Raw genomic sequence first — 26618 nt, forward strand, 5'->3', positions numbered from 1 at the left:
TGGGAGGTGGGCAAGGAACAGCAGACCCCAAATCTTCCAGAAGCTCCTAAACTCTGTGAGAGCCTTGGGTGCACCTGAGGGTAGCTCAGGGCGAGGAGGCACCAGGTGGAACAGCAGAGAAGCCACAAGACTCATCTGGGAGGGCCTTCTGGGGGAGGTGGCCCAGGGAGTCATCTCTGCCCCTCGCTGACTCCTGGGAATTCTTGGACATGTGGCTCCCTGTCTCTGAGCCTTGGTTTCCTCATCTGTTGAACGAATGAGTAAGGTTCTATCTAGTGAAGCTCCAGGGAGTGCTCACCCCAGGCGAGGGGTGATAATTTTCAATTTGCCTCTGCGTCCCCCATCATTTGTCTCCTGCCTTCCACCCCCATCTGAAGGGCAGGCCCAACCTGTCCTGAGCCTCCTGGCTAAGGCCAGAGGGGCACCTTACCCTTTGGAGAGAGGGCAGATTAGAGAGGAAACTCCCAGTTTTCAGAGCAGGGTAACTGAGGAGTAAGGAAGCTTCTGGAAGGCCTTCACTTAAGAAGGGCCCATTGAGGGCAGCAAGTGAGGAATATTCGGGAGGCAGGGCCAGGGCCTGAGGCAGACCCCGGGGCCACCTGGGGCACTCTGTGGAGCCCCGTGCCATGATGCCCACCTGCCCTGCCAGGCCACTGGTGTGGGTGGGTCCTCCCTTACTTCTGGTCCCTTCTCTGTTTCCAGGACAGAACTGTACCTGCACCAGCTGGCAGACAGCAGCTCCTTCGGCATGGGCGTGTGGCCTAAGGTAAAGAGGAGGTCCTTCTGGGTGTGAGTGGGTGTCTGTGTCCCCATGGCCAAGATGGGCGGGTCCCCTGTGTGGCTCGTCCCTCTGCCACTGGGGTGAGTAGTTGGCAAGGGCTGGTCACGTGGGGGAGGCAGGGTTGCCTTTATGGGGCCTGGGCTTGTCAGGGAAATGAGTCTTGTGCTAATAAAGGGAACCAGGAGGTGGTTTGTGTAGAGGTAAGGGCGCGGTCTCCGGGACAGGCTGTCTAGGTTCAAACCCCGGCTCTGACACTTACTGGATGTGAGACCTCAGGCATGGACCCTAGCCTCTCTGAATGTCTGTGTCCTCTTCGGTAAAATAACAACAGAACGAGCGGGCAGGCTGAGGGGAGGACAGAGCGCTCCGCTGCCTGGCGTCCTTTGTGGGGGCGAAGGGCCGGAGGCAGGGCTCCCGAGGAGCTCAAAGGCCAGGGAAGGACACACGGGACGGTCCAGAGCCACCCTACCGCTCCAGTAGTGCAGCACCCTCTCTGAATTCCTACTGCCACCAAAACACATCCCTAAGGCCTTTGGGAAGAATCGCTAGGACCCAGGAAGGTGGCCCCTTGCTGTGGTCCAGACTTCAGCAGCTGCCGATGACCAGAGGGAGCCAGCCGGCCGGCCGTGAGCAGGAGGACAGGACACGGGGACAGGGACAGCCACAGCCGGGCTTCCCGCAGCTGTGCCCACCGCCAGAACCAGCTCCAGCCAGTCACAGCCCCCGAGATGCCAAACAGTGACGGGCGAGAGGCTGGCAGGAAACTGACACCCCCTCACTGGAGAGCCTGCCCGGTCGGGGTGCGGGGCACCATCCCCGTCTGAACTCACCCCACAGCTCAGCCGTCTCCCAGTGACCCAGACGCGTCACCACGGCCCCAGGGCTGATCCCCGACCAAGGTCAGAACTCCCCCCAGTGTGACGGCCCCCATGCCACTCCTGTGGTGGAAGGGACGGCAGGCAGAGACCAGGAGTAGAGTCTTTTTTATTAATGGCTGCGTTTTCAAAGAACCGTTTTGTTACCAGGAAAGCTCCCCAGGAAGGGATTGCATTAGTGCAACAAGGGGGAGCCTTGATGCCAGGCTTTCCAGACACTTCCAGATGGAGACTTTTGGCCTAGGCCGGCCACCGGGGACTCGGGGGCTGGGAGGACACGCGGCCCCTCCCCTGCCCCGACGGGGCGCTAAGGCACCCGGCCCGCCTCGGGGGGCAAAACCCCGTGCCGTCAGCAGGCCGGCGGCTTGCAACCCTCAACCTGCAGCCCTTTGCTCAGGAGGAAGGCGTCCTGCGTGGGGTCACAACCCAGGAAGAGCTTCACCATGCCCTTGGCATCCTCGGAGCCCCCTGGCCTCAGAATGCAGCTTCTGTAGTCCATGGCAACCTGAGGAGAGGGGGCGGGGCTGCAGGAGGGTGGAGCACCCCCTTCACGGAGGGCGTGGGTGTGGCCACCTCTGCTGTGACTCAACAAAGGGCAGGGGAGCAGGGGGTTCTGGGCAGGGCCCTCAGAGCCTGGCAGGCCCAGGCGGGCGGCACAAGCATCTAGGCCCAGGCCAAGGACCTCCGTGTTGGTCTGCACGGCAGGCTGGCCTCTCACCTTGCCACTCAGGACGCCCTCCTGCTTGAAACGAGTGTGTGGACCGTGTCCGCGGAGTACACCTCGCTGCACAGGTAGCCATAGGACTGGGCGTCGTAGCTTCCTGCCAGGTGGCCGAAGGTCGCAGGCAGGTGGGTCCCTGGGACACACGCGGAGAGGCTCCTGCCCGGCCCCCTGGCCGCTCTGTGCCCCTTCCCCAGAGCCCAGAGCTTGGGGCCTCAAAGCAGCCCTGTCTGAGTCCCCTGCCACTAGAGGGAGTATTGGCCCAACACTTCTAGAAAACGGGGACCTTGCGGGCAACTCAGTGGAGGGACACAAATCAATCTTTGCCGACTTTCTGCTGAAGCTCATGAGGGTTCACCCCTAAGCCTCTTACAAGGACAGCTGCCCGAGGCTCCAAGGGATGAGTCAGGGCTCGCCCTCCAGCACGGGGAGAGCGCGGGTTAAAGCGCTCACGAGGGAGTGAACTGCGTCTCCGCACCGACACGCACGGGCAAACCTCGTCGACGCGTTCCGTCCGGGGTATGAAGCCCTCTCCTGCCTCTTCCAGGCTCTCGAGAAAGCACGTGCAGATACGCCCAGCCCACCCTCGGACTCCGCGGGCCACAGCTGGAGGGACCAGCCCAGGAACCCAGGCAGGAAGAGGCCAGAGGTCAGCGGGCCTCAACCAGAGCCCGTCAGTCGGTCCCCCTTCACACACCACCAGAGGATCCTCTTGACCTGGGCAGTAGCCGCCAACCGACCGCTAAGGTGGGCCCGGTGTGCGCTTGGCTACCTGGCGTGGCTGGGACCCCGAGGATCTCCTGGCAGAGGCGGGCATTGTCCTAGGCCGGGTCCGAGGGCGTCTGCGTGTGCAGGGCCTGGTCCACCTTGGCCAGGACGATCTGGCGCAGGTTGAAGAGGCCTGGAGGGCGGGAGGAAGGAGACGGGGGTGCTGGCACTGTGTCCAGGCCGCGCTTTCCAGCCGGGCGGTCCGGGAGCCCCTTTCCTTTCCCTCGGCCCAGCCGCACGGGGGTTGGCCAGCCGGGACTTGATGAGCTTGTCCAGCAGCTCCTGGGGGACGGCGCTGCCCGTGCCCCGCCGAGACTGGCAGCAGCGCCAGGGCTTCACAGGGCGCGGCGTTCCCGGCCCCAGAGCCTACCCTCTGGTTCTCATCACCGGCTGTTACCAGAGCCGCAGGCAACGTGCCTTTCTTTTCGTTTGTCTTTTTTCCGGCCCTCGACCATGCAAAGGTGTGAAGCCCTGCCACTTGCTGCCACGTGGATGCACCGTGAGAACACGATGCTCAGCGAGAGAAGTCAGACACAGAAGGACACACAGGGTGTGACCCCACTGAGGGGAAACGTCCAGAACAGGTAGATCCACAGAGTCAGAGTGGGTTCCTGGTTGTCAGGGGCAGGGGAGGGGAGGGAATGATAACTAAGGGCGTGAGGGACCTTTTTGGGGTGAGGGAAATGTTCCAGAACAGGGCAGTAGTGACGGCTGCACAGCTCAGTAAAGTGTCCCCACGCGCTCCGGTTGCAGTCTGTGAGAGCATCGCTCTCAGGACGAATGGCTGACCGCAGGAAGACTGAACTAGCACTGGGTCCTGGGCCCAGACGCTCAGCTGGGGACCCCCCCCCATTGGGAAGTCACTGGGACTTGCTGAGCCTCCACCGAGACTGGCAGCAGCCCCAGGGCCTCACAGGGCGTGGCGCTCCCAGCCTCAGAGCCTACCCTCTGGTTCTCATCACCGCCTGTCACCAGCCTTGCATGCAACGTTCCTTTCTTCTATTTTGTCTTTTTTAAAGGCAACTCTTGAATACATGTATTTAACATGGAGGGAACCAGTCCTGACTCCTTGATCTGGGACTTCCAGCCTCCAGAGTCTCGAGGACATCCACTTCCGTTGTTTACGCGCCCAGTGCGTGGGGTTTGATGATGGAAACTGACACCGAGGGCGTCGCCTCGTGCGGGGTGACATCAGCGGAGGAATCCCGTGGCGAGGGCCTGCCTGAGGACCACGGGAGAGCCCGGGCCCTCCCCGCCCCCTGCCTTCAGCCCCTTGCCCGCACCCTCCTGGGAGCGGAGCTGGTGCATCGCTTGCCAGAACTCATGGAAGTAGGTCTCCAGCTCATCATACTGCAACAGGGAGGGCGGGTTGGGCGTAGGCTTGGTGAAGTTGGCCACCATGGCCGCAATGGCAATCTGGCGCCTCCCGTCCTGCTGCAGGCAGCCCGGCTGCAGGCCAAAGCAGGCCATGTGCCCGGACTTCCCTTCCCTGGGGAGGGACGCGGGTGAGGCCCCGCTACCACAGAGGAGCCCCGGCCCACGGCCGACAGGTTCCCCCACGCATGCACCGAGGGTAGAGGTCCAGGTAGAACTTGCTGATGGATGACCTTGCCCGAGGCCACGTCCCGGACCCTGTAGAGCCTCACATCTTCATCTTCGTGACACATGTTGGTGCCTTCCTCCAGGTCGAAGGTCGGTCCCAGCAGCTCCTGGGAGATGCCCAGCCGCCCACGCGTGACCACCTGCATGGGGAAGGACTCATTGAGCAGGTACTGGCCCACGTGGTAGCGCGTCTCCTCCCCCTGGTTCATGTAGTAGCGCAGGTCCTAGACGTTGATGGGCCCGTCAAAGTGCAGGCCCCGCCTCTGGCACTCAGCCTTCTTTAGCTCCAGGATCACGGCCGCTCCTGCTCCCCGAGGGGCTTCAGCTTCTGGGCCAGCTCATCTGCGGGCGGAGGGGAGAGGCTCGGCTATGTCCCTGTGGCAGCCCCCCAGCCGCCCCCCACCCCACGCCCCTCGAGGCAGAATGAAGGGTTGGGGAAGGCGACCCCCAAGGGCTGACACAGTGGGGTCTCAGGCAGCACCACGTCCAGTCAAGGTCCACCTGATCCCCGTCCCCACTGGGACTCGGGGAGGCGGGGTTACCTAGGAAAGTGGCCACCACCTGGCTGGTCTTGGCCATGTTCATCTCCAGCACGGAGTCGGCACGCGTGCTGAATCCCAGCAGGCGGGACTTATGAGCCTGCAGCCTTACCAGCTCCCCGAGGATCGCGCAGTTCTCCTGGAACCCAGAGACAGCCAGCGCTGGGGACCGTGGGCCACGCCCTCCCCACAGGCCCCAGGCCAGGTCTCTGTGGGTGGGCAGGGCTCTCAGGCCACTGGCGGGCACAGCCAATCCCCCCCCTCCTCCTCCTGGCCTGGATTTCTAGACACTTTGGTGCTGTCCTAACATGTGGTCTTTATGAACACAGGTCCTTTTGGAACCAGAAACGGCGTGAACCATGACGAGCTCTAAGGCCAAGGGCAGGAAGAAATGTGACCAGGCTCTCCAGGAGCCACCCAGGGGCCTCCCCGGGCTCAACAATACAAATTTGGCTGCCGTGCAGACAGCAGCTCATCCCCACGGCGCCCGAACACCCAGCCCCTGGACGGCGAGAGACCTGTTGCTGCAGGTGGCCCGTGGTTGGCTGGTGAGGCCCGGCCCCAGGCGTACGCCACCTTCTCTGGGGCCACCTCTCCGGGTCTGCGGTGGGGTTTTCCGGGGAGCCCCCAGTCACCACAGGACCAACGTGGCCTGTCTGCAGCCCAAGAAGGTGGGGACACAGGTCTGTCCCCCGTGGACATCACCCGCGAGGCCGAGCAAGCACCAGTGGTGTCTGCGGGGAAGATGAAGGGCTCATGCACAGCCCCCATCTACTGAAGATGCTAAACGAGAGAAGCACAGACTGCAGCCACATGCGGTATGGACCAAACACAAGTGTCCTTGCAGGAACCGATGTCTGAATGTCAAGGCTGTTCCCGGGCCACAGTGAGAAGGCCCAGGCCCCACGCAAGGCACAGAGAGGGGATGGGGGGAACATCTGCGAATCTGAGCTCATCGGGCATCACCCCAGAAGGAGAGGGAGAGAGCCAGAAGGAGATACGGAGGGAGAGGGAGAGAGAGGGAGGTACAGACGTCTCTCCCTTCCCTGGGGGTTCTCTAGTGCAGCCAAGGCTGAAAACCACTGCATTTCGGGAGGTGGGTCCTCGTGGAAAAGTTAAATAGTAGCTCATGGCATTATCGACACATATTTAAAAGGAATATGGGAATCTTGGGGAGTCAGGGAGGGGAGCTGGCGGCTGCCTCGTAAACGAGGAGAGATTGGGCGTCAGAGGAGGTGCCTGCCTCCGCCGCCGCCGCCGCCCCCCCCCCAGGGCCCCGCAGACTTCATATCCCAGCTGTGGTCCCGGGCTGGAAGGCAGTGGGGAGGTCAGGCCGTCCCAAGCATCAACGTTGACTTCAGGGCTGATCTAAAAGGCGCCTGGTGTTTGTTGAAGCAGAAAAAAGAGAAAGCAGTGGGCAGAGGATGGGAGGGGGAGGGAGCCCCCATCAGCCCTTCTCCCTGTCTCCCTCTCTGTCTCCTTCCCTCCCTCCCTCCCTCTACCTCCCTGCCTCTCACTCTCCCTCCATCTTTCCCTCTGCCTCTCTCCCTCCCTCTCTCCCTGTCCCTCTTGCCCTGTCCTGTCCCTCTCTCCCTCCCTCCATCCCTGTCTCTCTTTCCCTGTCCCTCTCTCCCTCTCCCTCTATCCGTCCCCCCTCCCTCTCCCCGTTTCCCTCTCCCTCTCTGCCTCCCTCTTTCCCTGTCCCTGTTTCCCTGCTCTGCTCTCCCTCTCCCTCTTTCCCTCTCCCTCCCTCCCTGTCCCCCTTTCCCTGTCCCTGTTTCCCTGTTCCACTCTTCCTATACCTCTTTCCCTCTCCCTCTCTCCCTCTCGTGCTCCCCCTCCCTCTCCCTCCACCTCCTTCCCTCTCCAGAGAGGGAAGGAGGTGGAGGGAGAGGGACAGAGAGCAGGAGAGGGAGGGGGGAGAGGGAGAGAGGAATAGAGGGAGGGAGGGAAAAACAAAGACGTCTCTTCCTCCCTCCCTCTATCCCTCTCTCCCTCCCTCTCTCCCTCTCTCCCTCTCCCTCGCTCCCTCTCCTCCCTCTCCCTCCAACTCTCCCTCTCCTTCCATCTCTCCATCTCCCTCACTCCCTCCCAGAGACAGAGAGACGGAGGAAGAGGCAGAGACAAGGGAGAGGGAGAGAGAGGGGGGAGAGAGGGAGAGACGGAGAGAGGGAGAGAGAGAGAGGTCTCTTCCTCCCTTTCCCTCTCTCCTCCTTCTCTCCCTCTCTCCCACTCTCCCTCTTCCCTCTCCCTCTCTCCCCCCTCCCTCTCTCCCTCTCCCCCTCTCTCTCGTCTCTCCCTCTCCCTCCATCTCTCCCTCTCTGGGAGGGAGTGAGGGAGAGGGAGAGACAGAGGGAGGGAGAGGGTGAGACAGAGGGAGGGAGAGGGAGAGAGGAAGGGAAAGGGCGAGGGAGGGAGAGGGAAGGAGGGTGAGACGTCTCTCCCCCTCCCTCTCCCTCTCCCTCCCCCTCCCTCTCTCCCTCTCCCTCCCTTCCTCTCCCTCTCCCTCTCCTAGAGGGAGGGAGGGAGAGGGAGAGACAGAGGGAGAGGAGAGGGGGAGTCGGAGAAGGAGGTAGGGAGAGGGAGAAGGCGAGAGGGTGCCTGCTTCCCTCTCTGTCCCCCTCCCTCCCTCCCTCCCTCTCCGTGTCCCTGTCTCCCCCCTCTCCCTCTCCCTCTGTCTCTCCCTCTCTGGGAGGGAGAGAGGGAGAGGGAGAAGGAGGGAAAGTGATGGAGGGAGGGAGAGGGAGAGAGGGTGAGGGAGAGAAGGAGGAGAGAGGGAGAGGGAGGGAGGAAGAGAGCTCTCCCTCTCTGCCCCCTCTCTCTCCCCCTCCCTCTCTCCCTCTCCCCCTCTCCCTTGTCTTTGCCTCTCCCTCCGTCTCTCCCTCTCTGAGAGGGAGTGAGGGAGACGGAGAGACGGAGGGAGAGGGAAAGGGAGGAGAGGGAGGGAGAGAGAGGGAGGGAGGGAGGGAGAGATGTCTCCTCCCTCCCTCTCCTCCCTTTTCTCCCTCTCCCTCTCCCTCCAACTCTCCCACTCCATTCATCTCTCCATCTCCCTCACTCCCTCCCAGAGGGAGAGACGGAGGGAGAGGCAGAGACAGGGGAGAGGGAGAGAGGGAGAGGGAGAGAGGGGGAGGGAGAGAAGGAGAGGGAAAGAGGCAGAGGAAAGAGGAAGAGGGAGAGAGGGAAGAGGGAGAGAGGGAAGAGGGAGAGAGGGAAGAGGGAGAGAGGGAGAGGAAAGAGAGAGGGAGAGGGAGGGAGAGGGAGAGAGGAAGAGACAGAGAGAGGGAGAGAGAGAGAGGGAGTGGGAAAGAGGTAGAGGGAGAGCGGAACAGGGAAAGAGGTACAGGGAGAGAGGGAGGCAGAGAGGGAGGAGAGGAAGCAGGGAGAAAAGAGAGAAAGAACACACCGTCTACATTTCTGTCAAATGACACCGGGGATCCTTACACAACCAGGAGAAAGTAACACAGGGAGGCTCTTTCTCAGCTGGAACTGGAACTGCAGACGGGGCCAAACACCACCAGGCTGGCCACACGTGTCCAGCCGCCGCTGCAGCCCCGTCAGCCGTGAGTCCGGTCACCAGGGCTCTGAGTGTCTGCTCCAGGGAGCTGGGGTTCACCCTCTCACCCGGGAGGCCGGGCCAAGACAGCAGGGCCCCGGGCTGGACACATAGGGGGAAACGCATGCCCACAGGACAGCTTGTGCGAGCAGATTCAGCTACCAGATTCTAGAGGCCCAGGACCACCCTGTGGCCCGTGAAACCCAGGAGCCACGAGGGTCTTGCAACGTGATTCCTGTCCGTTGGACTGTAAAGTTTATGTAGGGAATCTTGGAAACAGTGGTAACAAGGCTGAATTGGAACGAGCTTTAGGCTATTATGGACCACTCTGAAGTGTGTGGGTTGCTAAAAACCCTCCCGGCTTCGCTCTCGTTGAATGTGAAGATCCCCGAGATGCAGCTGATGCTGTCCGAGAACTAGATGGGAGAACACTATGTGGCTGCCGAGTAAGAGTGGACCTGTCGAATGGGGAAAAGAGAAGTCGAAATCGTGACCGCCTCCTTCTTGGGGTCGTCGCCCTCGAGATGATTATCGGAGGAGGAGTCCTCCACCTCCCACACATCTCCAAGATGGAGAGCCTTCTCCGTCAGCCAGAGCAGGTCCCTTTCTAGATATAGGAGAGGAGAGAGATCCCTGTCCCAAGAGAGAAATCACAAGCCGTCCCGATCTTTCTCTAGGTCTCCTAGCCGATCTAGGTCAGATGAAAGGAAATAGAAGACCACTTTGCAAGAGGAGTGGTGTACAGGCAATAACTTCATTTGGCAGGAGTATGTACAGAATATTCAAGTTTTGTTTGAGACTTCCGAAGCTTGGTGCACTTTTTAAATGTTTTAGTTGTTCACACTTGTTTGTCTCTTGGGACAGTGACACATAAAGGTGTCATTCTCTATGGTTTGAAATGGGTCCTATGAGGCATGTAATATGAAGAATTGTTACCTTACAATGTTCCCTTAAGCAAAATTGAATTTGCTTTGAATTTTTGGTCTTGCCTAGACTGATAATGAAACTCTAACTCCTGCCCACCTAAAGTGTGATGTTTACTATTATGGAAACAACACTGGCAAACATTGAAAAGACTTTCTGTAGCTGGGATATGGTATGCAGCTGTAGTTAAGCAAGCAGTCTTTAAAAGGTGCTGTGAACCCAAGCCAGCAGGTAAAAATGAAAGCCGCACCCTTACCCTAGATTAGAGGTTTAAAAATTCCACTAGTCTTCACACTGGACAAGAGGTTGTCCAGGGAGTTTAAAATCTAAGAAGTTTAAAGGAAGTTAGTTTACCTTTGAGTTAGGTCATACGTCCCCTCTGTGATTGCTGTACATGAATACATAGCTCTTTGTAATATTCTTTGGAAATTTGAGATTATCAAGATACCAATGTCCTGCCAGATTAAGAGTATATTGTAGAGCTGAACTTTGAGTTACTGTGCAATTTTTTTTTCATGCTGTCATTTGTAATATGTTTTGTGAGAATCCTTGGGATTAAAGTTTTGGTTGCAAAAGAAAAAAAGAAAAGAAAAGAATCCGCCTGCCAATGCAGGGGACACAGGTTCAAGCCCTGGTCTGGGAAGATCCCAGGTGCCGCAGATCAACTAAGCCCGTGGGCCACAACTACTGAGCCTGCACTCTAGATCCTGGGAGCCAGAACTACTGAGCCCCCGTGCCACAACTACAGAAGCCCACACGCAACGAAGACCCAACGCAGCAAGAATAAAAGGACGATACTGGCCAGGTGATCAAGGGTAAAATCGTTTGTCATAAGTCCCGTTGATAGTGTGTATCCTTGATGTGACCTGAGGAGAATGGCATTTTTATCTCTGTCTGGGTCTTCCGCCCCAAACCCCATAACTCCAGACCAACCATAAGAAAACATCCGAAAACAAACAGACAAACAAATTGAGGGACAAAATACCTGACCAGTCCTCCTCAAAACTTTCAAGGTATCAAAACCCAGCGACGTCTGAGAAATGTCACAGCCCAGAGGAGACTGGGACAGAAAAAGGATGTTAGGGGAACACTAGGGAAATGCTAATAAAGTTTGGACTTTAGTTAATAACAATGTATCCATCTTGGTTCCTTAGTTGGATAAACATGTCGTACTAAGGTACTAACGAGTTGGAAATAGGGGTACTGGGTCAGGGTCCACGGCACTCTGTACACTCTGTACAGATCTTTGCAACTTTTTTGTAACTCTAAGCTCTAAAATTAAGCGAGTACTGAACAGAGCTAAGAATGTTATTTCCTTGATTTGAACATGCCTGAGTTTCTTTTCATGGTCACATTTTTGCTATCTGGATGTGTCTTGGCATCAGTAGCAAAGGAGAGTTGCCAGCCCCTGGGAAGATGTGGGTGGTTTGCAGGTGGCTTGCTCTGGAGCTGAAGACCACGGTGGGAAGTCTGCAGTCTCGGGCTGCACTTAGAACCATGGGAGGGGATGGGCCAGCTCAGTTAGGGATGGAACCTATAAATAAAACTTTTTTCTTTTCCGTTATGGCTTATCACAGGATACTGAATATAGTTCCCTGTGCTAGACAGTAGGACGTTGTAGTTTATCCATCCTATATTTAATAGTTTGCATCTGCTAACCCCAAATTCCCAATCCAACCCTCCCTCACTGTTTCTCCCCCTTAGCAACCACAAGTCTGTTCTCTATGTCTGTGAGTCTGTTTTTGTTTCGTGGACGAGTTCATTTGTGTCGTATTTTAGATTTCACATATAAGTGAGATCATATGATATTTGTCTTTCTCTTCTGACTTACTTCACTTAGTATGATCATCTCTAGGTCCATCCACGTTGCTGCAAATAGCATTATTTCATTCTTTTTATGGCTGAATAATATTCCATTGTATATATGTACCACATCTTCTTTATCCATTCATCCATCAGTGGACATTTAGGTAGCTTCCATGTCTTGGCTACTGTAAATAGTGCTGCAATGAACATTGGGGTGCATGTATCTTTTCTTTCTTCTTTCTTTCTTCCTTTCTTTCTTTCTTTCTCGCTCTCTCTTTCTTTTTCTCTCTCTCTCTCTCTCTTTCTCTCTCTCTCTCTTTCTTTCTTTCTTTTTTCTTTCTTTCTTCTTTTATTGTCACACGGCATGTGAGATCTTAGTTCCCTGACCAGAGATGGAACCCACGCCCCCTGCACTGGAAGCATGGATTCTTAACCACTGGACCACCAGGGAAATGCCAGGAGTGTATGTATAGTTTTGAATTAGAGTTTTCTCCGGATCTATGCCCAGGAGTGGAATTGTGGGACCCTATGGCAGCTGTATCTGTTCCTGCACGCCTCACATCAACCACCTGCACTCCAATCCTTGCTCTCAACATCATCTTCGGGGAACCCAACCTGCGACAGGGACCTTGACAAGAAGAAATGGCTCAGGGGAAAGCTACCTGCACAGGGAGGAGATAGAGACCATCGCCCCTGGGGTGCGGCGGGGAGAGTGGGCACAGAGGTTTGTCGTTTCACCCACCCCCGATACTCATCTCAGCCCTCCTGGCTGCCCCACTCTAGGTCACCTCGGGATACAGAGGTGACCCGGTTAGAGTCCCTGCCTGTGCAGGAATCTGGGGGCACCAGCGGGTCTGAATAATATTAGTGCAGGGTCTCCCCCGTGGCACTGGGGTTATTCGGGGCGGGTCATCCTCTGCTGAGGGCCCCTCCTGGGCAGTGTGTGGGGTTTAGCAGCATCCCTGGCCTCACCCATTTGATTCCAGGGGCCCTCCCTCCCAGTTGTGACAACCACAGATTTTCCGAACACATCACGGAAGAAATGGGTGAGGCGGGGGCAGGATGGCTCTGGGCGAGGACAGCTGTGTTGAAGCAACCAGCCTGGCCCAGGGCAAGGTCTGCCCCAATCCCATCAGCACCTGCATTTAGAACTGCCCCTTTCCTCTCCCACCTCCCCTGCCCTGCAGTGGTCTCCGAGACATCATCCCCATGTAATAAATCACACCTTCTCAGTTTACTGTTTGCTGCCCTCGCTAGAACGTGAGCTCTTTGAGGACAGGGATGCTGTTACGTCCCCAGCACCTAGAAGAGTGTCTGCTGTGTAGTAGATGCTTCATAAATACTTGCTGAATAAAGGAGTTGAATAAAGGGATGAGTGGATGAATGAATGAATGTTACAATGGAAGGAGGGGGGAGATTCCCTTTCTGGCTCTCGGGGGTTGGGAGATCAAGTGAAAGATCTGTCCTAAATAGGCTGACCAGCCTTCTGGGGTCCCCCGGGACTGAGGGTTTCCCCAGAGTTCCAGCGCTCAAACCTGAGCGGTCCTGGGCAAACTGGGGGCGGGTGTTGGTCACCCTATCTAAACACAGTAACAATTCCAGCTGCAATAGCAATGGCCAATGACCTCTACGGTCTTACTGACCATGAACAGTTCTCTACCTGGCAGGGAAGGGTGGGCCGGGATTGGAATTCTGGTGATCCAGGGCGGGTGAGGGCACACCCCGGGCTTGTGGAGGGGAGTCCAGGAAGGTTCTGGAGGAAGTGACAGTGACACAGGAGGGAGGGAGGAGTCTAAGGAAGAACGTCCCACATGACAACGTGTGCCAATGGCCCTGGGCCCAAGGTCACACCTGACCAGGGCTTGCTTTTTTTTTTTCTAATTTACTTTTTCCCACATGGATATGCAATTGTCCTAATGCCATTTATTGAAAACTCCTTAATTTCCCCACTTTCTATCATATCAAGTTCTCATATATCTGTTTCTGGACCTTTTTTCTATACCATAGAGCTATACGTCCCATCCTTGCACCACTAGGGCTGTTTCATCACTATAACTTTATTTATTCATTTTTTTTTGGCCGTGCTGTGTGGCATGTGGGATCTTATTTCCCTGACCAGGGATCGAACCCGCGTCCCCTGCAGTGGAAGCTCGGAGTCTTAATCACTGGACCTCCAGGGAAGTCCCCAGGGCTTGCTTTGACATCCATGGAATGGTGGCAGGTGGGCACGGGGAGGAGCTGTCTGTGAGCCATCCTGTGTAGAAATGCAGGGTGGAGGGGAGGACAGATGGAGCTGGAGGGGAAGAAGCGGAGGAGGGAGGGAGGAAGGGAGGGAGGCCGGGCGAGAGACAGACAGAGAGTTTCCTGAGACAATAGCTCTGGCCGTGTCCTAGGGCATGAAAGCTGAAAATAGCTCCTAGTGCCGGGAGCCTTGGAGCTGGAGCCTGGGAGCCAGGGTGACTGGCTCTCCTCCCTGGTGTGTGTGTGTTGCGGGGCTGTGGGTGGCTCTGGGCTTCTCAGGCTGGGAATGGGGTGCACAGAGCAGGGACGGAGCAGGGACCCTTCTCTCTGGAACCTCGTGGGCCATCCTCAGCTCACAAAGCTGAGCCACTCCTTGCCCTACGAGTGGGGGGCTTATCCTCCCTGTCCCCTGGATCATACCCCCTCACACACAACTTCCCCGTGTGTGTTCCCAGCAACCAAGAGAATCTGTTTTTAAAAGATTTGGGGGAGGGGGGTAACCATACAAACAAGAGCAGAATGGATACTTTTTCAGAATATGAATGGCTCTGTGTAAGCCCACCCCCAGGGTAACCACAGTCCTGACCTCTAACACTCTTGACGAGTCAGCCTTGGTCTGGGCTTGCGGACCCACGGAAGCTTCCTCATCCCCTCCTTCAGATCCTGACTCTCCCTCGGCGTCTTTGTGAGAAGCACCTGGGGAAGTGGGACTGCTAGGCTGTACTGCTGCTAGAACTCCACCTGGGCTCCACCAGGCTCCAGCCCCCCGCCCTGTCCACCTAACTGACCCTGAGGCACCTCAACTGGTAGGAGCAGCATCACCTTCCCTCCTGGGACTTGTGACACTTAAGGGAGACACCGAAAGACAAGCCTTTGGCTCCCTGGCTGGCAAAGAGCAGGTACTCAATTGTCATAAGTGTCTGTATCAGTGAGGGTTCTCCAGACAAACAGAATCCATACGGGGTGTGTGTGTATATACACACACACGTACATATGTACAAGCATACAAAAATATACAGCTGTGTACATATGCAGTATGCGTACATACATATACACATATAGTATATACAATACACACATACATATATACACACATATGAAATGCAGTTTGTATATATACAGTATGTATACACACATATACACACAATATATACAATACACACATACATATACACTATACATACACACATATAAAATGCATAGTTTGTATATATACAGTATGTACACATACATATAACATATGCAATATACACACCTAGGTACATATATATCATACATATATTCACACATACAAAGATATTTAAGTGTGCATATAGACAGTATACATACATACACATATAATATATGCAATACATACACGTACATACATACAGACACACATATACACCTACATATAAAAGCATATAGCATAAAAATATATATGTACTGTATATAGAAATTCATCGTATATATACATACATATATCATATATATAAGATATATACACATACATATATACAATGTATACACACACACACACACCTATATGTAAATATGCGCATGGACATACACATATAAATTCATACGCAAGTGTGTATATAATAGTATATTCATATATACATATAATACCTAGAAACATATACACATGCAGGTATACAACAGATATACACACCTATATATAAATATACACTGTATACATACATACATACAGTGTACATACACTGTCTATATACACACACCCATAAATCAATATATGGGTGTGTGTATATATACAGCACGTTCACATTTATAATATGTATACTATATATATATATACACATACATACATGTATACAATATATACACACAAATATATAGGCTTGTATGTATACTGTATATAGTACTTACACATATACTACAAACGCACGCACATATAAACATATGTGTATACATATATATAATATGTATACACACATATACAAATTAATAGACTTGTATATATTCAGTATTTTTACATATATAGTTTTGTTTTAAGGAGTTGACTCATGTGACCGTGAGGCAGGCAAGTCAGGGCAGGACTCTGGGCTGGAGACACAGGGAAGAGCTGATGTGCCAAGGCCATTGGAGGAACAGTTCCCTCTTTCTACGGAACCTCATTTTTCTCTCCAGTCCTTCAACTGATGGACGAGGCCCACCCACGCCACGGCATTGACAATCTCCTTTATGCAAAGTGGTCCAATTTCAGTGTTCATCTCTTCTGAAAAATACCTTCCTGGCCACATCTGGAATAATGTTTGTGGTTGCCGGGGCCCCACGCAGTGCGCACATGAGATTAACCATCCCCGTGGCGATGATGACACTTTATTTTCTCCCTTGACCATTGTCACTACTATTCCAATTAAAATGGCAGCGCCATGAGGGCAGGGCATTTCCTTTTTTGCCAGTACTGAGCGTCCAGGTCTGGTGCCTAGCATAGGCTAAATACACAGCATTTTTGTGAACAGAAGCCAGGATTCCGGCTGCCATATTTAATGAGGAATTATAGTCTTATTATTGGGGGGGAGGTGTCACGGTACGTCAAGGGCGGGAGTCGAACCCGCCACCCCAGGCCCCGAGGGGTCTCCCCGGGTCTCCACTTCGGGCCGGTGGGTGTGGCCGGGGGCAGCTGAAGACGTGCGTGCGTGCTTGCGTGCGTACGTGCGTGCGTGCGTTCGTACGGGCGTGCGTGCGTGCGAGGGGGCGGGTCCACGGGGCGGGAGGCGCTCGCCGCAAGTGAGTGGTTCAGCTGGCCCCCGGCTCATTGTGCTTGCCTCACGCCGGCCCCAGTTGGCAGCAGCGCTGGAGGCCCCGGGCCTGTGACCACAAAGAGGGAGCCGGGGGCCGGACGGGAGCAGGCCGCCGGCGGCGGCGGCGGCGGCGGCGGCGGCGGCGGCGGCGGCGGCGGCGGCGCGGCGGCGGCGCCGGCTGAGGCCCAGGCCAGGCTCCCTCCCCTCAGCCTCCCGCCCGCCCGCCTGTCCCGCCCCCGCCGGCGGCGCCCCGCCCCTCCCCCAACCGCCAGACTAGCCTGGTGCGGGGGCCGCGCGCGAAAACGTGGGGGAGAAGCTGAGGCTGGAGTCGCCCGTGGTGGCCGAGCCCGCCGTCTACCCATGGCTGCTGCTGGTCTACGTGAGTGCTGCCCGTCCCCTCTTCCTGGACCTCCACCTCTCTTCCCCCAGGGCGCGCGCTGAGCCCACCGAGAAACGGAGCGACTCGAGTCGCCAGACCCTCTTTGGAGCCCCCCTTCCCGCCCTGCCTGCTTCTCCGCGGCCGTTTCCAGCCCCCGTGCGCAGGGTGGGCAGAGGGGAGCCGGGGCCGGCCGGGGGCACAGACTCGGCCGCGGGGACCCCGCGCTTCCGAGGGTCGCCCGAGCCGGTCTGCCGTTGGCCCTGTAGGGCTGGGGACCCCGGTCCCCCCCCACCGGCCTGAACTGCTGGCGGGCTTGCCCTTCCGTACTTTATGATCTGACACGTCGGGTTTCTTTTTCCTGGCCAGCTTTACCATTACCTGCCCAGCTTTCCCAGCATCCCCTGATAATGTGTTAGATATTCAAGTTTTAGGGCCCGGTCCCAGCCCTATGGAATCAGCAACTCTGGTGGGGCTCAGTGATCTCTGTTACAACAGACCCTCCAGATGATTTTTATTCACCTTAAAGTTTGAAAATATCTGCATTGTCAGCTGGCCAAAGCATCCACCAGCAGGTGAAGGGGAGTGGCGCCTGGAAAAGATAGGGACTAGCCAAGGTAAGTACAGTAGCATTTGCCATGGTAGTAATGGAGAATGCCTTTTCTCCACTGGTTGGCACAGACTAGTAGTATCTGGGAGCAGTGGCAGGGTTATTTCGGATGCTTTACATTGCAATGTAGAGTGACCGCTGTCCTGGTTTGCCAGGGACTTCCCCTGTGTGAGCACTTAAAATCTCATCCTGGCAAACCCCTTAGCCTTGGGTTTGAAAAACTTAGGGAATAACATGAAATTTAGGGGAAACATGATCTAGGTTTTGGGCAAGTCACAAGTGCTAATTAAAGCTAAGCAAGTATGGACAACATCTAGCCTCCTTTACCCCTTTGCGGGGAGGTAAATCTTGATTGGGTGAGAGGACTTATTGTTAAGAGATCTTTGTAGAAACATCCCCTTCTGCTTAGTCCGCTGGTTCTCGGTTCTGGCTAGACATTGGCATCGTCTGAGGAGAGTTAAAATGATTGTATTGGTCTAGCATGACCAACCGTCGGTGTGAGGGTTTTTAAAAAGTGCTTCAGAGGATTCTAATGTGCAGCCAAATTTAGGTGCCACTGCTTAAGCTTTTGAACCGCTGCTACGTATTTTCACCTCATCTTGCTGTGAGAATATCCAACTGTAGTTGAGGTTTGTTTTTTTTTCTTTTTCTTTTTTTAACTGTCTTATTATAAGATTTACTGTCTTAAATAAGATTGAATGTACAGAAACTCCTGCTAGTCCATCTGGTATAGCTGGATACCCGGAGTAATATCGTTAAGATATGTACCATTTAAGTATTGTGACTGGCCTTTTAAAAATTAACATATGCATTAAATTAGTATTGATAGTATAGATCTCTTTCGAAGTTGTCATGTTGGGGAGCTATACCTCTAATCTGCTGCCATTGCTAAATATCTGGACACCTCTTATTAGGAATTGCTTTTAAAAATCTTTAGGGATTAAAACCAAGATTGCTGTATTATTTGTACTGGGACCACAAAAACCTCACGAAGTTCCCCTGCTGTACCTTCTACCCCCATCTCTAACCCTTGGCAACTTCTAATCTGTTCTCCATCTCCACAGTTTTGTTATTTTAAGAATAATATGTAAACATAATCATGAATTACTTAATCTTCGGAGATTGGCTTTTAAAAAATTTTCCCTCGGCATCATTCCCTTGAAGTTCATTTCAATTTTTGCATATATTAATAATTTGTTCCTTGTTGTTGCTCGGTAGTATTCTATCATAAGATTTTATCACAATTTGTTTCAACATTCACCCATTGAAAGACATTTGGGTAGTTGCCAGTTTTCAGCTATTAGAAATAAAACTGCTATGAACATTTATGTGTAAGTTTCTGTGGGAACTTCATTAAGTTTTTGTTTCTTTTGGATAAATGCTCAAGAGTACAATTACTGCATTGTAGGGTGAATCTACTTTTAGGATTAAAAGAGACTGTCAAGCTGTTTCTCAGAGTGGCTAAACCATTTTATTTTCCCACCAGTGATGTGATATAATTTTTCTACGTACTCGCTAGCATTTGATGTTGTCACTATACTTTAATTTTAGTTATTCTCTGATATCTCATTATGGTCTTAATTTGCATTTCCCTGACGGCTAACGATGTTGAACATCTTTTCATGTGCTTCTTTGCCATGTGTATATTCTCTTCCATGAAATGTCTGTTCCTGTCTTCTGACTATTTTCTAGTTGGATTTTTTTAAGTTGTTTGGAGAGTTCTTTGTATATTATAGATACAAGTCATTTGTCTCCTATGGGGTTTTCAAATATGTTTTCCCACTGTGTAATTTGAGTTTTCATCCACTTAAAAGGATCTTCTATGAAGCATTTTTAACTTATTTTGATGAGATCCAATTTATCAGTTTTTGCTTTTATTGATCATACTTTCGGTGTCAAGTCTAAGAATTATTCACCTAGTTCTAGATGCCAAAGATTTTCTCCTATTTTTTTTTTCTAAAACTGTCCTGCTTTTACATTTAAGATTATGATCCACTTTGATTTAATTTTTGTGTAAGATGTGTAAGGTTTAGGTTAAGGTTCATTGTTTGTTTGTTTGTTTTTGTCGAGGGATGTCCAACTGTTTCAGTACCATTTTTTGAAAAGTCTATTCTTCCCTGATAGCTTTTGCACTGCTGTCAAAACCAAGTTAAATGTATTTGTGTCGGTCTATTTCTGGGTTCTCTGTTCCATTCCATTGATCTGTGTATCTACCCTCCATCATTATGGCGAAATCTTGAAATTGGGTAGATTAATTCCTCCCATTTTAATCTTCCTTTACAAATTGTTTTAGCTATTCTTCAGCCTCTTCCTACCATATAAATCTTAGAATAAGCTTGTCTATATCCACAAAAACCTTGAGGGCATTTTAAGAGTAATTGTGTTAAGCCTGTTAACTTGGGGAGAATTGACATCTTTATTATGTTGCGTTTTCTAATCCATGAACAAGGTATGTCTCCCTATTTGTTTGGGACTTTTAAAATTTTCTTCATCAGCATTTTGTAATTTTCAGTATAGAGGTCCTATAAATGTCTTATTGGGCTTCTATTTAAGTATTTATTTAGGTCAGTTGTAAATGGCATCACATATTTTTATTTAAGCTTCTACACATTTGTTATTAATATGTAATTTGATAAAATTGTGTGGATCTTGTACTCTAAAACATTTACAAACGAATATTATTTCTCAAGCTTTTTGTGGATTCCTTGGTATTTTCTCCATTTAGATTATCATCTCATCTTCAGATATAGACAGTTTTAGTTTTCCTTATTCAATATAATAGGATATATTACTATTCAACATTCAGTAGGATATATTCCTTCCTATTCAACATAGTAGGAATAGTTCTTTCATCTTTTAAATAAACTTTTTAAAAATTTAACTGTTAAATTTATCTATTTATTTATTTTTGCTTTATTTTCTTACTAGAACCTCCAGTAATATATTTAATAAAAGTGGTGAGAGCAGATATCGGTGCCTTGTTTCTGATCTTACAGAGAAAGCGTTCAGTCTTTCACAGTTAAATATAATGTCGGTATAGGTTGTTTGTAGATCACCTTTATGAGTTTCAGTATGTTCCTTTTCTATTCCTAGTTTGCTTGGAGTTTTTTTTCTTCTTTTTTTAAAATCATGAATGGGATTGGATTTTATCAAATGCTTTCTCTGCATTAATGATTAGGATCACATGACTTTTCCCCCTTAATCTATTGGATATGGTAGATTACATTGTTTGATTTTCAAATATTTAACCAACTTTGCATAACTGGAATAAATACCACTTGGTCATGGTATATTATTCTTTTTATATATTTCTGGATTTAATTTGCTAATATTTGGCTGAGGATTTTTACAGCCAATTTCATAAAAAATACTGGGCTGTAGTTTTCTTCTTTCTATACTGTCCCAGTCTGGTTTTGGTATCAAGGTAATACTGGCTTCATAAAATTAATTAGGAACTGTTCCCTCTACTTCCGTTTCTTATCAAGTCATGTAAAATTGGTGTTAATGCTTTAAGTCTTGGGTAAAAGTGAAACATCTAAGCCTGAATATTTCTTTTGGGAGTTTTTAAATGAAAAATCAGTGTTTCTCATAGTTACAGGAAAATTGAGATTGTCTCTTTCATCTTGGCTGAGTTTTGGTAATTTTGGGTGTAGACGCATTGGTCCATTTCATCCACAGTTTTGAATTTATAGTGTAGACTTGTTCATAATAACTTGTCCCTTATTAACCTGCAGGATATGTCATGGTATCCCTGGTTGCATTTCTGGTATCTGTGATTTGTGCCATCTCTCTTTTTATCTTTATCAGTCTTGCTACATCTTTCTTGATTAGATTGTTTATTTTGAAGAACCAGCCTTTTGTTTCATTGATTTCCTCCCCCCCCCCATTTTCCTGTTTTTAGTTTCATGGATTTTTGTTTCATCTTTATTATTTCCTTCTTTCTGCTTGTTTAGTGTTTTTTCCTCTTCCGTTTTTACTATTTTAATATAGAAAATTAGACTATTTCTTTGAAATATTTTCTTTCCCAATTTAGTGCTATAAACTTGCCTTTCAGCATTGCTTTCACTTCATTCCACAAACGTTGATCTGTTATATCTCCATTTTCTTTTATTCTATGCATTTAAAAATTTTTCCTTGACTTTTTACCCATGAGTTATTTGGAATTGTGATGTTTAGTTTTCATGTGATTGAAGATTTTCCTGTTGTCTTTCTGTTATTGATTTCTAGTCTGGTTCCATTATGGCTAGAGAACATACTCTCTCTGATTTTAATTCTTTTAAATCTGCTAATGTTTTTTTATCACCCAGTGTATGGTATATGAGTGAATGTTCCATGGACACTTGAATATGTATTCTGCTTTTATTGAGTGTGTTCTTTAAATGTCAGTTATATCCTGTTGATTGATGATGTTTTCAGTTCTTCCATACCCTTGCTGATTTTTCTCTCTGGGAGTTCTATAAATTGCTGTGTTGAAGTCTCAAATAATAATTGTGGATTTGAAATTTTCTCCTTTTACCTTTTTCAGTGTTTGCTTCATGTGTTTTGAAGTTCTGTTGTTTGGTGCACACGCATTTAGTATCACTAGGTCATCTAGGTGGATTATTCCTGTTATCTTTATGTAATGACCCTCTTTGCCCCTAATAATTTCCTTTGCTCTGAAATCTACTTTATCTGATATTAATATAGCCATTCCTGCTTTTTCTGATGAATGTTCACATGATATACCTTTTTCATCCTTTTACTTTGAACTACCAATATCATGATGTTTAAAGTAAGCTTCTTATAGACAGTATATAGTTGGATCATGCTTGTGATTTTTTCATCTACTCTTCCAATGTCTGTCTTTGACTTGGTTATTTAGATCATTTACAGTTAATGTAACGATTGCTATGTTAAAGATTAGGTCTAGCATTTTATTTTTTTTATGTTTATTTTTTATTTTATTTTTTTCACACACACACACTGTATTTTATTTTTACAAGAGATAAATAGACTGACAACAAGCATTCTACATGGATGCCCACAACAAAAGCAACAATGATTGCAATTACCAAACATGAAACACACTCATGCTATGTCATAATATTGACATTCAGTCCAGTAATCCTCCACTGTAACAGCTCCTTTACTTTGCAGTGAAAATTGATTTGTATATTCTTTGCCTCTGAGTCCTTGTGAGATTTTTTTTTAATTCAGACAGAAATTCACAAAAATTATACTCATCCTCATCAGTTCACTCAGTCCCATGTAATTACATTTTTTTTCATCTTGATCTTTTGTTAGCACTTTTATGAGTTCATCAGTTTTTCATTAGAGTTCTGAAAATGCTTATTCATTCAGTTCAGTAGTACAGTCAGTTACCAGAAACCTGTACTTGTCAGAGTCTTTTCCATGAATTTCTTGAAGATGAAACCCTTTTATAGGAACATATTTGCAAAAGCATCAGAGTACACCCAGAACTGTCTGTAAATGAGAAAAGACTTAAAAATGACCACAGTTAAAGATTTGATGAAAGTTCATAATAATGCAGTTGACAAGAAAATTAGTTATTTCTGAGATATACATTTTAAAGTAATAACTAGGATTATTACTTATAACATTATACCAGAACATATAAGATTTTTAGAAATTTCATGTAATGTCTGAAACATTTATATTAACATATTTCCATACATATTTCCATACAAATACAAATATAAGATTTTTAGAAATTTCATGTAATGTCTGAAACATTTATATTAACCTATTTCCATACAAATAACCCAATGAAAGTTTAGTATTAGTTGTTTTGTTTGTTTGTTTTTTTATACTGCAGGTTCTTATTAGGCATCAATTTTATACACATCAGTGTATACATGTCAATCCCAATCGCCCAATTCAGCACACCACCATCCCCACCCCACCGCAGTTTACCATTTTATTTTTTGTTTTGTCTTTTACCTCAGTTTCTCAATCCTGTGTTTCTCTTATTTTGCCTTCTTGTGGGTTACTTAAACATTTTTTTACACCATCTTTTTTTTTTTATATTTATTTATTTATTTATTTATTTTTGGCTGTGTTGGGTCTTCGTTTCTGTGCGAGGGCTTTCTCTAGTTGTGGCAAGTGGGGACCACTCTTCATCGCGGTGCGCGGGCCTCTCACTATCGCAGCCTCTCTTGTTGCGGAGCACAGGCTCCAGACGCGCAGGCTCAGCAATTGTGGCTCACGGGCCCAGCCGCTCCGCGGCATGTGGGATCTTCCCAGACCAGGGCTCGAACCCGTGTCCCCTGCATTGGCAGGCAGATTCTCAACCACCGCGCCACCAGGGAAGCCCTAAACATTTTTTAATAAGTCCATTTTAATCTAATTTATTTATAATCGTTTGTGGATACTGTTTGTATAGTTTTCTTAGTGGTTGCTTTTGGCATTACACTATACATATGTAACTTATCATAGCCTACTGGAATCAGTGGTTTATTACTTCAAGTGAAGTTTCAAAATTTTACTTCCATTTAGGTCTCTTAATAGTCCCCAGTTTTAAAGTATGATTTTCTGTAGTATTTCCTTTATATACATTGAGAACCACATCAGATGGTGTCATAATTTTTGCTTTGACCATCAGAGGGAATTTAAGAAACTCATGAGGCTAATGATAGTCTCTTATATTTATCCTACTTGTTTTCACCCATTCCATTGTTCCCCTTTTCTTTCTGAAGTTGCCAGTCTTCTGTTATTTTTTTTTATGTTTGCATAACAGTAGGTGATATCTGGGCTTTCCAGTGCCATTGGATATGAGTTTCAGGAAACACTGAGCCTGGCTCACTTAATGCTACTGAGTTGGAGGGTTTGTATACGTTGGGCCTGTTGGCACAGCAGATGCTAGCAGATTAGACTAATGCTGATGGGACTAGTGCCACAGGAGGATGCATTCCCATTCAGGCTATGCTGCTGCTACAGTAGATCAAATCCCCCTCTACCCCAAGTGTGGGGCAGTGACCTGCTGCTGTCACTGCTTCTTTATTAGGCTGCTTTCGCCTCAGGTGTGTGGTGGGATCCCTTGGAAGCTGCTGCTGCTGTCAATCACAGGGTTAAATTCATTTTAGAAATACTTAAATATAAATATATAGCCTGGCTCTTGTAGGACCTCTGTATTTGTTTTTTATTGCTTTCATACGAATTACCACAAATTGAGTGACTCAAAACATCGTAAATTTATTACCTTACAAGTGTGACATTGGTCTCAATTGAGTAAAGTAAAAGTGTTGGCAGGATCGACAGATGAATGGATAAAGCTGTGGCACGTATATACAATGGAATATTACTCAGCCATAAAAAGAAATGAAATTGAGTTATTTGTTGTGAGGGGGACTGACCTAGAGACTGTCATACAGAGTGAAGTAAGTCAGAAAGAGAAAAACAAATACCGTATGCTAACACATATATATGGAATCTAAAAAAAAAAGAAAAAAATGGTTATGAAGAACCTAGGGGCAGGAGAGGAATAAAGACTCAGCCATAGAGAATGGACTTGAGGACACAGGGAGGGGGAAGGGTAATCTGGGATGAAGTGAGAGAGTGGCATGGACATATATACACTACCAGATGTAAAATAAATAGCTAGTGGGAAGCAGCCACAAAGCACAGGGAGTGGAATCCTGCAGTGTTTGCTGATGGGTCATTTTGGAAGAGCTGACTTTCAGTCTGAAGCTCTGCCTGTTTGCATCTGAAGAATCTGCATTTAAGGAGAGGGTGTATGAGGAAGGGGGTGTATGAGGGACAAAGGTGTCCTGGGTGCAGATGAGCCAGGACCTGACCAGCTGCCTTTTGGGTCCTCTGGTCCCATCTCTTGGTCTGTGCCTCATCTGCATCATCACTGTCCCCGCTGGCACCCCTGGGGTGTTGTTGTCTGAGTGAGATTCCCCTGGTGCCCCTGCTCTCCTCCCCTCCTCCTGCTGGTTGGGGAGGGAACTGCTTGTTGTGTGGTCTGTACTCCTGAGGCACGAAGGACCCTGTAGCATGGACCTGCAGAGTGTGGGATGTGGTCCCAAGAGCATGGGGCCCACATAGGACACAACATCGGGGCATGACCAGTATTAGGGCTGCCTCATCACTGACAAGGAATGTTGTCCAGATCGTGCTCGGGAGGGTGTGGTGGGTGGCCTGGGACCCTAGAGGCCCCATTCCTATCCTGGAGCTTGGAGAGTGCATCCCCATGGGCTCCAGATTCACCCCATATCTCAGCCATATCCCTCTGTCCTGTCTTTGAACTCAGGAAAACGAGTTCTCTTGTCCACAACATAGGCCTGGTCCTGTTGGTATTAGGATTCTTTAAGTTAGGCATCCTGGGATAGCTCTTTTTAGGCCTGAGAAGGAAAAACTCAGGAGTGTACAACAATTTCAGATGAAACTAATATTCAATGACTATCTCTAACTACTCGGTTGTTGACTTCTATTAGTCATTATTCTCCTGGTTTTAGCTCTGATGTGGGGATTACAGAGGAGTCAACATTTAAATCTTCATAATCTGTGTATTTGTAGCTTCAGTATCATTACTGACCCATAGTTTTTTATGGTTTGGGAAGAGTTATTGATTTCATGTGTCATGTAAAGGATTCACAATGATGATAGGGCAATTAAGATTACAATAATGGCTAGTAAATTGTTCACATTTTCTCTACCTGTGCATCTATTGTATGCAAGTGAGTTAGTTTAGATGTCAATATTAGTGAAATGATATAGAGGACTAGAGAACTTATTTTAAAAATCACTATTAATGTGTGATGATGAAAATGTAAAAGTTCTTCCATAATCGGTGATGTTGTATCTTGAGAGCCTAGATGAAAGTGATATGCCTTAGTAATATACAGGATTTTAGCCTATGATTTAACTTTGACAAAGCTACATCACTTTTTACTTTTATCTCATTTATTGAGAAAGACATAATTGTTATGGTGTTGGCTTGAAACTGGTTGAAAAGGACTTGAATCCTTCCTTATTTCACATTTACATAGGTAGGATCTTGAAACATAGGATATGGTGGAGGGCATTCGTGTAACCATTCTAGGTTAGGAGTAGCAATTTCCACTGCTAAGACTT

At 49.2% G+C, this 26618-nt stretch overlaps 2 protein-coding genes and 2 pseudogenes across 10 annotated transcripts in view; 3 read left to right on the forward strand and 1 right to left on the reverse strand.

The window, feature by feature from the left end:
- The window catches only part of LOC309637483 (unconventional myosin-XVIIIb-like), a 29049-nt gene extending 24242 nt beyond the window's left edge, over positions 1-4807 (forward strand). For 2 of the 7 annotated variants that reach the window (XR_014250566.1, XR_014250567.1), the window contains exons 4-6: positions 703-766; positions 2925-3729; positions 4197-4807. Coding sequence is in view for 3 of the 7 variants with exons in the window: in XM_082412321.1 (XP_082268447.1) it covers positions 703-766; positions 2925-3272 (412 nt within the window). In the remaining 4 variants the exon portion in view is untranslated. Of the gene's footprint in view, positions 1-702; positions 767-2924; positions 3944-4164 lie in introns of those variants that run through there. The other 5 variants (XR_014250568.1, XR_014250569.1, XM_082412323.1 and 2 more) reach the window with 5 other exon arrangements.
- LOC309638497 lies at positions 4662-6057 on the reverse strand (annotated as a pseudogene). Its single transcript has 3 exons — positions 5732-6057; positions 5290-5561; positions 4662-5089 (listed from the first exon to the last, which is right to left on the reverse strand). The product of its transcript is annotated as an uncharacterized misc_RNA (transcript).
- Positions 6058-9042: 2985 nt separating this feature from the next.
- Positions 9043-9870, forward strand: LOC309653543 (serine/arginine-rich splicing factor 3 pseudogene; annotated as a pseudogene). Its single transcript has one exon. The product of its transcript is annotated as a serine/arginine-rich splicing factor 3 pseudogene (transcript).
- A 2202-nt stretch (positions 9871-12072) lies between these two features.
- The window catches only part of LOC309654336 (uncharacterized protein), a gene marked incomplete at both ends in the record, with an annotated part of 436530 nt that continues 421984 nt past the window's right edge, over positions 12073-26618 (forward strand). The window contains 2 exons of the mRNA XM_082448246.1: positions 12073-12296; positions 16605-16936. Coding sequence (XP_082304372.1) covers positions 12073-12296; positions 16605-16936 — 556 coding nt within the window. The remainder of the gene's footprint in view (positions 12297-16604; positions 16937-26618) is intronic.

Source organism: Balaenoptera physalus (genome assembly GCF_965194825.1).
Source record: "Balaenoptera physalus genome assembly, chromosome: 1".
Taxonomy (NCBI): domain Eukaryota; kingdom Metazoa; phylum Chordata; class Mammalia; order Artiodactyla; family Balaenopteridae; genus Balaenoptera; species Balaenoptera physalus.